The sequence below is a fragment of the Tripterygium wilfordii genome, chromosome 18 (assembly GCF_013401445.1).
Source record: "Tripterygium wilfordii isolate XIE 37 chromosome 18, ASM1340144v1, whole genome shotgun sequence".
Taxonomy (NCBI): Eukaryota; Viridiplantae; Streptophyta; class Magnoliopsida; order Celastrales; family Celastraceae; genus Tripterygium; species Tripterygium wilfordii.
The window spans coordinates 11,752,321-11,764,940 of NC_052249.1; the positions used below are offsets into that span (position 1 = coordinate 11,752,321).

The window sequence follows — 12,620 nt, forward strand, 5'->3', positions numbered from 1 at the left end:
CTCCCATTTCTTACCCTCATTTTAAATCCTATCAACCTGAAGTGTTGGACGTTTAAGGGATCCTACGTCTGTATTCATAATCAATGAATATCCGACGTACCATATAGATTGAGATTAAAATTGGGAAAAAATTGAAGACTATGAAGATCTTGAAAACCTATTTAGTTATCCCAAATAAGGCATCAAAATCTATCTGGCTCGGCTCGGCTCGGCTTGACTCGACCAAGCCAACACGTCACTCAAGACAAATATCTCTGTGTCCGTCAAACCCAATAACCCCGTTTTCCTAGGCGCACTACGAAAAGCCGAATCAGAAGCGTTCGTGTTTTCAGCGACGGTCTTGATTTCTTCCACTTATTCTTAACAAACACACAATTCACGCCCGCCTATTTCTTCTCTCGTCGTCTTTTCATAGCAAACTGCACTTTCTCTCTCTACAAAGCGCTCTATATCCCTCTCCTCCTCACACAGCGAGATACCGGCGAGCGAAATCTCGCCGGAATTTCGCTCACCGCCAACGGGAATCCAATTTTCCGATGCGAGTTCCTTATTGCCCTGGACTTAGTTGAATTATGCAAGAAAACGCTAATTTCTTATAATTTTGCTTCTCTCTCTCTTTTTTCTTCTGGATTTTAGGTAATTATGATTTTATAGAAGCAAACGACAAAGAAAATATACGCTCTTGCGCGGCGAGTGCGATAGCATTCAGTGCAGGGAAAGAGACGTTCATGTGAGGCTTGAATTCCGAGATCCTTTGTTCTAGCTTGGTTCCTCATTCCTTGAATTCTTTCAACGTTTACCTTTCTCTACTGGATCGCTCCTGTTAAATGCCAACACTGCGTTCTCTCTCTTTGATCGAGAAATCTGTGTTGGATTGGAGCGGGAGAACGCACGTAATTGAAGGTACGATTTTCGAAAGGTGCGTTCTGTTCTATTAGTTTGAATTATATTCCAGAAGATTTTTTTGTGTTCTTTTTCTGCCGTGCTTTCTGTGTTGTTAGTTGCTGCTCTTTATATCAATTGCGCGGATCGAGCTTAGAAGTGCGTGGAAATTTTCGGTAGTATTTTGATTTATTTTCGGGATCGGATTAGGAATGCTGATTAGATGATATCTGGTGCGGGAGTTAGCTGAATTACGTAGGGAAAATAGTTGTTTACCAAGAGAACTTGGATTTTAATGTTACTTCCATTTATGTTTTATTTTTTATTTTTGGAATTCTTTCCGAGTGAGTCATCGAATTGTGGAGTGCAGTTTTTAATTTGTTTGGAATTCCCTAGTGTGATTAGTTTGGGGTTTGATAATTCTGTTTTATTTCTCTTTCTGGGCTACCAAACAGGTTTCTGGACATTTATGTTTGGTAATTGGTAGGTAAGGAAGTGGTTCTTGTTATCACACTATCATCCTTTTCATGATCTTTCTAGTTGTGTGATCAGAAATTGCCTTTCGTTTGTTTTTCCTAACCTCTTGAGGTTCCGATTTAACAAGATATCTATCTGCCTGGGTGTAACTAAAGCAGTGGAGTCTGATAGATTTAGTCTGTTTTGCATTTTGTTGCGTGCATGTGTTGTCTTTTTTCTAGAATGTTCAAGAGATTTAGAGCTTTGTCTATTGAAGTATGAATATTTTTGAGGTAGAAGGAGGATGCCTAGTTTAGTGGTTCATGGTCACTGAAGCAACTGACCTTTGACTTCCTGTCAGCAGGTGAACCATGAAGCCTGTATGGGCAAAACAATTGAGAAAATTTTGAGGCTTCATTTCATACTTGAGGTTGTCTAATTTTGAAGTTTCAAAATGCCTTTTGAAATTGCGGATCAAAGGGGTGGATCACTGCCGTCACACTTTTTTGAAGACGATTCTCTTCTGGTTGAGGTAGTTGGTTCATGTAAACTTTTATGAGTTTTTTTATTCCGTTTCTTGCATGTGAACTAACTGAGTTTTGTTTGTATATACTATATACTTACTGTGATTTATCATTTTTTGCCCCCTTTCTCGTTTCTTCCCTCAACCTTTTCTATATTCCTGGACAAAAATGAAACGTTAATGGTTGTTTTAATTTTATTTTTTTTTGTCGGCAGAGACAAATTGGATGTTGGAAGTCAAATACTATGTCCACACAGCAAGGTTAGCACCCTCAACTAGTCTTGTTTCTATTCACTCTCATATCCAACTGTTTCTTTCAAGATTTAGGGGAAGGTTGGATCTGTTAGAAGCTCAAATTAACTTTTACTTGCACTACCAGGACTTGATTGAACAATATTGAGAAATCCCTTGGAATTTACCTTTACTAACTGGAATATTTGAACAATCATGTGACATCTTTGGAAATGTGGTCACTGGACTTGGTAATCACGAGAGTGATTTAATGCCGAAACCTGTGAACAAATGGGAGCTTATCTAAGTTTTGTGATGTGCAGATTGATGGAGAGTATAATCCTAATTAGTTGTAGCTTATCTAAGTCTTACATTAATTCCATCAACGACATATGAAGCAACTTTTCAGTTGCCATGTTTTGTGATGTGCAGATTGATGGAGAGTATAATCCTAACCCGTTACTTATTTGTCAAGCTTGAATATGTTCAAAAACTGTCTCATTTTATAGATTATTTGAAAGTCGCTGTTTTACTTAGATGGTTGATCGAAAAGTTTTTTGTACTGATTTTGTCATTGTTTTCCTTCTGTTAACAGATGGAATCATACCAATGCCTGGGAGCAACTTTGCTGCTTCATCGACCCTGGAAAGACTTTCACAAAGAGGGGTACCTTCAGCTGATTGCTTGCTATCTCTACCGTCAACTATAGCGAGAGACCATAAAGACAAGCTTCAAATTGGTGGAGATGGAGGAAGTGCCAGTATTTCTGAGACTTCATGGAATTCTAACAACAATCATCCACGATCACGGTTAAATTTAAGTGCATATCCGGCATCTTATGGTTTGGATGGACCAAGGGCTGGTACTAATGGGACACAGTTTGAAAGTAGTTTGTTCTCAAGCTCGTTGTCTGAAATATTTAGTCGGAAGCGTAAGTTTCTTTTTCATGGTTATTAAACTGCTTATTTTTTTATTTGTAAGTTAGTACTTTGAGTTTTTTTTTTGGAAGAGTGATATTATGGTTAGCTTTATGAGCCCACATTGATTGACAATTATGTCGCACAAAATATATTAGGGAAGTCATATCAAAATAATATGTAATGGAAGACACATGCTTCACTTCCTCAAGGGATTTTTTTCACATTTCAATTCAAAATCTATTTAATTCTTATATTTTCATGTTCTTTTGAGCAATGAAAACATATTTTTTGCGTTCAACATTAGTTGTGTTTTTGGAAAAAGTATCAGATGATTAGCTTGAAATGTAAGGCTGCATTGACTTGCGATTATGGCATTTGAAACATACATGTGAGGAAATTTGCATGCAATGCTCAAAGCAAGGATTTTTTATCACGTTGATAGAGTGAATCCAAATCTTTCTAATACTTCCTTTTTAAACAAAATACTTTTTGAAGCAATCAATTTTTCATGTTCAATTTTCTACTTAGGGCTGCCAGCTCTCACATTTGATAAAAATGACACACCACCCTCTTGACCAGTGAAAGGAGATGAGTGGTATGGAGACAAGGGAGTATCAGTTCTATTTATTTATTTCATGGAGTCTTCTGTTAAGTCAACTAATAAGGAAAGATTCTCTGCAGTACATTCCTTTACTACAATAAGAGCAAAAGAGGAGAAATATCAAAATCAAACAATAGAGAGGTAGTAGTATAACTCCATGAATGGGTGGTTCTTTTTTGTACTGCCAGTTGAGGGTCTCTGTCTCTTCCCTCAGAACTTGCTTTCCTTATCTTTTTGGCCTCATTACTTTATTCACTGCTTGCTAAATTGCCTCGTACCCATCCATCTCTCTTTCACTATTTGGTGACCGTTGTTTGTCTACCATCAAGATCCAAGTAAAAACCCTACCTCCAAAATCACATCTAAGTGGTTTAAATAGAGTGTCTCACTCCCAAACACGACTTTTTGTACCAATATGTCTACTATTATAGTGATTATATGCATCTAAAGGCTATACTGAAAAACAAGCGGTGTAAAATTTTGTTCTTGATATTCAACTAATGATATGTCAACTTAAAATTACTGAGTGCTTTTGCATTATTGCCAGATTATTCCATTTTTGAAGCCATCTATTTTCATATTCTGTGTCTATTACTACTCATTCTGAGTTCTAAATCACCTTTTGTTTTGGCATTATTTCCAGACTACTAATATATCATTCTGAACGTATTCCACTAATATGATCATTTTAATGCAGTGAGGTTATTCGGGAAGGAGGTTTTGTCCCATCAACCTGTTAAAGCTGTTACTTCCTACCATGAAGAAGAAGAACCGTGTGAACTTCTTGATGAAATTGAGGCACATACTATTGGGCATATCCTCCCTGATGAAGATGATTTATTTTCAGGAGTGATTGATCCATTGGGACACAATCCACAAGTGAATTCTGGGGATGACTTAGAAGATATTGACCTGTTTAGCAGTGGAGGGGGCATGCAATTAGATGTGGATGAAGATGTAAGTGCAGGGCAATTTATTGGGGGTGTTTTTAATGCTCAGGGGCATTTTAATGGTTCAGTTGTTGGAGAGCGCCCCTCAAGAACACTTTTTGTGAGAAACATCAATAGCAATGTTGAAGATTCCGAACTAAAGGCTCTTTTTGAGGTGCATGTTACTTGTTTCTCTGGAGTGGTTTGTCAGGGTTCCATGCAAGCAAGTCATTTAACTTAAAATATTCAATTTAGTTGACATTTTTGTTTTGTTCTCTCAGCAATATGGAGATATAAGAACACTCTATACAGCCAGCAAACATCGTGGATTTGTCATGATTTCTTATTATGATATTAGAGCTGCTCGAAATGCAATGAAGGCACTTCAAAATAAGCTGCTGATGTGTAGGAAACTTGACATACATTATTCAATTCCAAAGGTGTGCAGGTCACTGCTGAGGCTGTTATCATGTTATATTCGTTACTTCAAACTGGTTAACACAATGTTTTTTTATGGTGTATTGCTCCTTTAGTTTCAATGAGCCTACTAGCCTAGCTTTTTTGAACTTTTGATCCTTTGCTACTTAGTCTGCTTTCGTATTTGCTAATGGAAATTGCTGCTTTTGAATTTCTGGCTTGCTAAAATAATAGGACACTCCATCAGAAAAAAATGTTAACCAGGGGGTTCTGGTGGTATCCAACCTCGATTCCTCTGTTTCTGATGACCAGCTTCTCCAGATATTTGGTGTTTATGGAGATATCAAAGAAGTAATCTACTACCATATTGTTTTGTTTTGCTTCACTTCTACCATTGTAAACCATATGTATTTATGTTGTTGATTATCATATTTGCAGATCAGAGAGACTCCACACAGGTTTCATGACAAGTTCATAGAGTATTATGATATTCGAGCTGTAGGGGCTGCTTTTAATTCTTTAAATGGGAGTGACATTGCTGGGAAGCAGATCAAGCTCGAACCCAGAAATCTCTGGTGTACAAAATGGAGGTATCATCAATTTTCACTCATTACTTTCTTTTTCGTTGTTACAATTTTCCCTTCTGATGGTGTCTTAGTACTCACCTTTTTTCAATCTTAGCCAACAACCCCTCAGCCGAGGTGATTAAGGCATATACCCCACTTGGTGGTACCCCGCTTACTTACCAAATTTTTTTTTCTATCTTTGCCAGTCTTGAGATTAAGAAAGGCACAGCAGAATTGTTTGTTATGTAATCTTACTGCAGTTTATGGTTCATTTGTTGTTCATTGAACCTTCAGTTTTTCTGTTCAAATAAAAAAGGATAAAAGCTAAGCAACACCCATGCACAAGGTTCCTGTAGTGGATAGGGTTGGGGACATATAAGATGTATACAAACCTTACTCCAACATATATGTGGAGAGGTTGTTTCTAGGAATTGAACATGTGACCTCTAGGTTGCACCCCTACAACTTTACCACTGGGTCACATGTTCGCCCGTTTTCAAATAAAAAAACATTCAACCTACAGATTTTTATTTAAATTGCTGTTATGACACATAATGCAGTTCTGGGTTTTGTTGTTCTCTTTATCTTTCTGAAGTAATATGTAGCAAAGTCTGTGAATAACAATTATAATATTTCATTTTCAGTCCGATCCAACAAACTGAGCCAGAGCGAGATGAACTTCAATGGCCTTTTGAAAAACTTCAATCAGATCACGTTGGTAGGAATCTTCCTGCTATGAAAATTCGGACTATAGGATCAGATTGGGTGTTATTATTATATACTATTATTAATTTTTGGGTTCTAATACAAATCTTCTACAGCAATGTTTCCACCTTGCTTAAATGTATCTAGCTTCATGGATGACGGCCCTATTCGGGTTTTACCTTCTGCTGATCCATCGCGTTTAAGTGTAGTAACCAATCCACATCTCAGTTCAAGTGTGCCCAAAAGCCTGTCCTCTCCGTTGACTGTGTCATCCATTAGCAAACAAGCTGGACTTCATGAGCCCCACCATTCTGTCAATGACGTGAAGTTTGGTAGTCAATATGTTCCAAGTCTCTATCCACATTCTCTCCCTGTTTATCATGATACTCTGGCCAATGGTAGTTCATACGGTTCTTTAAGCAGTATCAGAGACATGGGTAGCAGTGGTGATCCTAGAGTGACAGAAGGTTTTGGCAATAAGTGCATTAATGGTGTGAACTTAAATGGACAGCTCATGGAATTTAATGGCGGAGGTGAGTTTATTTCATTTGATGGCTATTCAATTTCATTCCCTGCTAGAATGGGAATTAGTAACCTAACTATTAGCATTACGAAGAGAAGATATAACATCCAAGCCTGAGACGACCAAGGGCACTTTTTTAATCATGTAAGAATTGGAAACATGTCAGAATTGCTTGGTGTGTGTACATTTTCTCGTCCTTGACCAACTTCAGGAGCCTTGTGCTCTGCAGTTGTTTTCCTTTATCCGCATTATTTATGTTATGTTATATGAGATGATAATGAATCGGGTTGGTGCCTGCATGACAAACGACACAATTTTGTTCTAGAAACCATGCATGGACATCCAACTTTTCAGTCTTTAATTTAATAATTTGGGTGAGTTGAGCTGCTCTTGCTATCTGTGTCTCATGCTGCAAAGTTGAAGTTACACTTCCATCCGGAACTGAAAAATATGCCCAAATTTGCCTTTCCCCTCTTAAGGATTGGAGTTGAAGAATGCATTCTTTAGCTTTTATTATTACAAATAAATGTTGTCCTTGTCATTGACTTTTATTGAATTGAAGCTTAAAATGCTGGTGATTCTAGTAATTTGCAGTATGAAATATTACTAAGAACGTAGTGAGTCTCCTTTGCAGTTAACTGTAGTGTGCTTGCAGAAATGATTTCCAGTTTTCGCTGTAATTGTCAGCATTAGTGGAAAAGCATATATTGGTAGCAAATAGGAAAACCATGTGACCATAATTCGTATGATTTTAAGAAAAAGACAGGAAAAAAACTTGCGAATATGAAAGTAAGGTGTTTGATTAATTTTACTTTGCAAAATTAGATGAATTCTCATTTGAGTTCGTTCATTCTTTTTACTGAATGGGTATTATTATATACTGAAAACTCAGGTATAGTTTCCACAGTACTGCTTCATCAAATTCTGGCGATAAATGAATAGAAACTATTATTACATACATATAAATTAGTTTTCAGAAGTTCTACATGGTACTTGCATTTAGGATTCTGTTGGGAGCTTCTTAGAATAGGATATTAATTACAAAGGATGGAGATTCTTGGAATTGTGATTAGTTTAAAGAAATTATTTTCTGATTTCTAATCGGTATGGAACCTCATTTTGCTCCCTGGGCTATCTGTACTGTAACACAGAGAAAACTCTTGAGCTACTGTCTACAATTTGTTTCTCTTCTAGGCTTGAATTTGGCCCCCTAGGCTCACTGGTTTCATGTCATCCTCGCCCATATCATTAAAGAGGAAAGTTCTATGGGCACATCTTCAAAAACTTCTATCTTTGTTGTCCATGTCTTCCATACTAACATTTAAGTAAACGGATTCTGGAGTCCCCAAGGGTATTAGTCATTCAGTTGTGTGATACATAGTCGGTCTCTAGAGCATGTTTCATAGCAAGTACTTCTTCTTTAAATTGATTTTTTAGGTCTTTGCTGCTCACTAACTTTAATGTTAAACATTTTGATGATTCTATTGCTGAAATATCTCTTTCTAGTTTTTGGATCTTCTGGAAAGGGATCCTGTACAACGCATGGACATCACTTTATGTGGAATGGCTCCAGCTCCCCTCAGCAACATCCTTCAAGCCCAATGATTTGGTCGAATTCACGGTCGAATTCACCATCATTTGTTAATGGTGTTCAATCACATCATTTTCCACATGTGCCTGGTTTTCATAGAGCACCTCCCCTAATGCTGAACACAGCATCACCTATTCATCACCATATTGGATCTGCCCCTGCTGTTAATCCCTCCTTCTTGGAGAGGCAACATGGCTATATTGCAGAGTCTCCTGAAGCATCTGGTTTCCAATTGGGCTCCCTTAGGAATGGGGGTTTTCCTATTGGTTCTCCTTCACATCCAGCGGAAATTGCATCTCACAACATTTTTTCTCATGTTGGTGGAAATTATATGGAGTTGAATAATAATGGTGCATTACACTCTCCTCAGCAGATGCTCCACATTTTCCCTAGGAGGAACCCAATGATTTCAGGACCAGCCTCTTTTGATCCATCTAATGAACGTGCAAGAAACTTTTCACACCGTAGAAATGAATTGAATTCTAATCATGCCGATAAGAAGCAATACGAGCTCAATGTCGATCGCATACTGCATGGGGACGATTGCCGAACTACACTGATGATAAAGAACATTCCAAACAAGTATGTGATACTCTTCTATCCTTTCCTGCTCTTATGTAAATTCAATTTCTTTAATTTATTTCTCAAACCATTATTATCACTGTGATTGAACACGATTAAATCCTATCTTGATGTATTATATATTTGTGGCAATCTAGACAGTATAGGTTTTACTATACTAAGTTTGAAGCATGTTCATCAACATTTCATGATGTAATAGTTTCACCATTGATCACGCAAGTACTGGTTCTTCTGTATTTTAGTTTTCTTGGTATTGACTAATGCTTAGGTTCTTGTGCTACTCGTGTTTGTATACATGCTGTTTTTGTCTTGGTTTTCTGAGTATCTGGTAGGTGCTTATTCCATGCACTCGTGCGTGCTACTAGTTTCTCTTTTGTTTTGATTGGTGGGGTTTTCTAGGTACACCTCAAAGATGCTTCTGACTGCCATTGATGAGCATTGTCGAGGAACTTATGATTTTCTTTATCTTCCAATTGACTTCAAGGCAAGTAGAATTTTCATTTGGTCCACAAGATCGAGGGGTGAACCTCATTTTTATATGTAACATATCTACTGGGAAAAAATTGCATTTCTAATTCATCTTTACGAATGATTTGGACAGAACAAATGCAATGTCGGCTATGCGTTCATAAACATGATCGACCCACAACAGATTATTCCATTCTTCCAGGTCTGCTGGTCTTAGTTTTAATATACATAAATGGAATTGTGGATGTACTCTTGATATTTTATTTTCTTTGTGCTTACACACCCACCTGTGTGGAATAATAGAAGTTAAAAGGATGAGGAAACATCTCTATGCAGGCATTCAACGGAAAAAAATGGGAGAAGTTCAACAGTGAAAAGGTGGCATCTCTTGCATATGCTCGGATTCAGGGCAAAGGTGCATTGGTTGCACATTTTCAGAACTCGAGCTTGATGAATGAGGATAAGCGTTGTCGACCTATTCTCTTTCATACTGATGGTCCTAATGCTGGTGATCAGGTAAAAGTATTTATGATTGAAAGTTGACTTGTGAAGAATGAAGATCCTAATCCTTCCCTTGATAAATGCTATTTGTTTTCTTTTGACATTCAATCTCCAACTCTTCATACTGCATTGAAATGAAAAATCCTGAAAATTTGAATAATATGCTTTGTAAAGATTATGTATATTTTGGACCAAAATTTCTCTGTTCTTCCCATATTGTCTCAAGGGATGACTGACGAATTTTCTCTCTGTAGGAGCCCTTTCCTATGGGCACCAATATTCTGTCAAGACCAGGCAAACCTCGAACTGGGGGTACTGATGAAAATCACAAGCAAGGGAGCCCTCAAAATTATGCTGATGGAGAGGGCTCTTCCAAAGCAGTGGAATCTTCATCGGGTTCTTCAGAGATCTCGAATTGAGTATCTGCCTTATAGCAGGCACTAACCATGACCTTGAATGAGAGTGCGAGGTGTATATCCACCCTTATACTGTATGCCGGGGGTGGCCTGATGACTTTTTTCACTGTATAGAGCATTGTTCTGAACTTAACCAAAACCAAGCTGGGTAGCCTCAGAATCTTCATTGTTTCCATAAAATTTTGTGACATGGCCAACTATGAGTACAATGAATTGCCTGACAGTATCAAAATTTTGGGTAGTCTGAGTAACCATTGTTGTACAGAAGTCCAAGGCTTTTTTGAATGGCCAAGTGAGCCCTGTTTTTGTTTCAATTTTTAAATATTGGTGTGATTTCACTGACCGTCAAGGTAAAAGGGGAAAAAAACTTATAACATGCATGCTTTAGATACATATACTGCATCACAACTCACTAAAATCTAATTCGAATAATAACGTATCCTAATACAAAACATTGCATTATTATGTCTAGAGGGAAAACTAGAGGGAGAGCAAGTAAGCCCTAATAATGCTGCAGGGGATCGCCACCGCCATATATAGAGGTAGAAGCCGAGGCACAGTTGCGTTCGGCATGGCAAAGTTGACGGAGCTTCGTCGGAACGTACCAAATCGAAAGACGAGGATGTCCGTTGAAAAGGGCATCAATGTCCCAACCTTGAGTCGCAGCTATACCCACAAGAGGATTATAGCAGGCCTGTCTCCATGCCCCAACATTCTCTCCTCTCTCCTTGAATTCTCTCCTCAGCGCATTCGATGCTTCCTTGTCCAGGCAGTGAAGTGCGTAGCAGTGCACGTAGTGTCGCATTTTGGGCTTGTTAATGTAGTTTGCTCCGGCCTTATTCGCATACCTGAAAACCTCGTTCGTCACCTGTAAAAAGGCCCAATACAAGCCCAATCAAGTTAAGATGGGCCGAGATAATTGATGAGTCCAATTGAGTGGTTGATTAGATGGACGGTGGAGATTTGTTGGTTATGTTACCTTGGTGGGGCATTTTTCGCCGCGATCCTTGGCGATGTTCTGGACCTGAATCAAGAAATCCCGGCACTGTTCGTATAGATGGAAGAGGTAATCGAGGCCATTCTTCTTGCCACGTGCTACTTCACCAGGCTCCGTCACAATGAAAGGATGCTCCCTCTGTCGCTCGGACAAAACACTGTTTTCGTTATCCTCGTCGTTGTCGTCATCGACATTAACCACCTTCTTTTGGCCTTTTCGTCTCCGCAGCTGCTTCTTCCCCTCCCCCACCGCCACTGCCATTTCCCATGTCCACACTCCACCCCTCCTCGCGGCCTCTTTGTCTTGCTGCACCGTCTCCTCTGACAAGCCTGTGAAAAAATAACGAGTCAGCAATACGATGTCGTTGGACAACAATTATGAAGTTTTGTTTTAGAAACCTTCTTGAGAGAGCGCGTCGAGGTTATTGGTAATGTTAGAGGTAAGCAAGTGACGTCTTCGACAATCTTCTTCATAGAGTATTCTTCTTTCAGCTCTCACTGCGGCTTTGATACCGTACCTCTCGCCAACGAGAAGGTCCCACCTGGCAATATGTGATAGGCTGTTCATCATCTCGTCGAGCTCCTCGTCCCTCATGTTCAAAAGCGTGCTCACTGTGAACCCTAGCTCGGCAATCTTCGCTGCCGTGTAGTGTCTGACCCCGTACGCCTGAAACAGGTCCTCCAGACCACCCAACTCCCATGACCGCACACCGTACTCCGTCGCTACCTGAAGCGCTGGTGGTGGTGCCACGGCTTCCATTAGGCGGTTGACCGGTTGAACCACTCCTCGTGGGTCCCATTTGAACAAGCTTGCTGTAAATGCTTCAGGATCCATCTCTTAATTTACCCCTCTTTTGCGCTGCTTGTAGTTGTGGCCTGTGGGATGACAAACTGTTTACTATATAACTCAAGTCCTAATATAGAGACAAGTGTTATGGCCATTAAATAACTAGAGATCCCAATAATGGGTATTCCAGTTAATCTCTTATGTTGGGTTTGATTCACAGGATTTAAATGAATTCGTAAGTTATACATGACAAAAATATTGTGTGTATTCGTGAACACTGATGCAAATTTTATACGTACAACTTGGCAGGGTGAATTAGCAGCAGCTGGGATGCCCTCAAAACGGAACTGAACACAGGCCACAATGACCGAAAATCTGTACACTTTCATTAAAGGCAAGCTTTGAAGGGGTGATCCAGTAAACTCAGTCAAGTATGGCTTGTCAAGATGGAAAATCATTAAAGTAATACTGTTCGTCGGCAATGCCAAATCCTGAACAAAACCTGTCTCTTTGTACTTGAAACAAT

The 12,620-nt window shown here is 38.9% G+C and overlaps 2 protein-coding genes across 5 annotated transcripts; one reads left to right on the forward strand and one right to left on the reverse strand.

Annotated features, from left to right (window-relative positions):
- The first annotated feature begins 349 nt into the window (after nt 1-349).
- LOC119984078 (protein MEI2-like 1) lies at nt 350-10,596 on the forward strand. Of its 3 annotated transcripts, none has more exons than XM_038827843.1 (15): nt 350-919; nt 1,703-1,870; nt 2,077-2,122; nt 2,688-3,023; nt 4,311-4,717; nt 4,824-4,982; nt 5,194-5,310; nt 5,398-5,549; nt 6,170-6,243; nt 6,440-6,763; nt 8,260-8,926; nt 9,326-9,410; nt 9,528-9,596; nt 9,731-9,910; nt 10,150-10,596. In XM_038827843.1, exons 2-15 carry the CDS (start codon nt 1,793-1,795, stop codon nt 10,312-10,314), a joined length of 2,859 nt encoding a protein of 952 aa, XP_038683771.1. In that variant the 5' UTR covers nt 350-919; nt 1,703-1,792; the 3' UTR covers nt 10,315-10,596. The 3 variants fall into 3 exon arrangements, with proteins under 3 accessions (XP_038683771.1, XP_038683769.1, XP_038683770.1); XM_038827841.1 differs by having other exon boundaries at nt 351-919; nt 6,347-6,763; XM_038827842.1 differs by having other exon boundaries at nt 351-903; nt 6,347-6,763.
- A 161-nt stretch (nt 10,597-10,757) lies between these two features.
- Nucleotides 10,758-12,142, reverse strand: LOC119984081 (floricaula/leafy homolog). Of its 2 annotated transcripts, none has more exons than XM_038827847.1 (3): nt 11,707-12,142; nt 11,291-11,637; nt 10,758-11,179 (listed from the first exon to the last, which is right to left on the reverse strand). In XM_038827847.1, exons 1-3 carry the CDS (start codon nt 12,140-12,142, stop codon nt 10,814-10,816), a joined length of 1,149 nt encoding a protein of 382 aa, XP_038683775.1. In that variant the 3' UTR covers nt 10,758-10,813. The 2 variants fall into 2 exon arrangements, with proteins under 2 accessions (XP_038683775.1, XP_038683774.1); XM_038827846.1 differs by having other exon boundaries at nt 11,291-11,649.
- Between the last annotated feature and the right edge of the window lie 478 nt (nt 12,143-12,620).

Bases quoted from the DNA above. Each gene is read 5' to 3' on its own strand.
- LOC119984078 (XM_038827841.1), top strand. From the start codon at position 1,793: ATGCCTTTTGAAATTGCGGATCAAAGGGGTGGATCACTGCCGTCACAC. The intron at 2,123-2,687 runs GTTAGCACCCTC...TTCTGTTAACAG, and splicing joins TACTATGTCCACACAGCAAG to ATGGAATCATACCAATGCCT. The intron at 4,718-4,823 runs GTGCATGTTACT...TTGTTCTCTCAG, and splicing joins AACTAAAGGCTCTTTTTGAG to CAATATGGAGATATAAGAAC.
- LOC119984081 (XM_038827846.1), bottom strand. From the start codon at position 12,142: ATGGATCCTGAAGCATTTACAGCAAGCTTGTTCAAATGGGACCCACGA. The intron at 11,650-11,706 runs GTTTCTAAAACA...TGCTGACTCGTT, and splicing joins CGACGCGCTCTCTCAAGAAG to ATTTTTTCACAGGCTTGTCA. The intron at 11,180-11,290 runs GTAACATAACCA...GCCTTTTTACAG, and splicing joins GCGAAAAATGCCCCACCAAG to GTGACGAACGAGGTTTTCAG.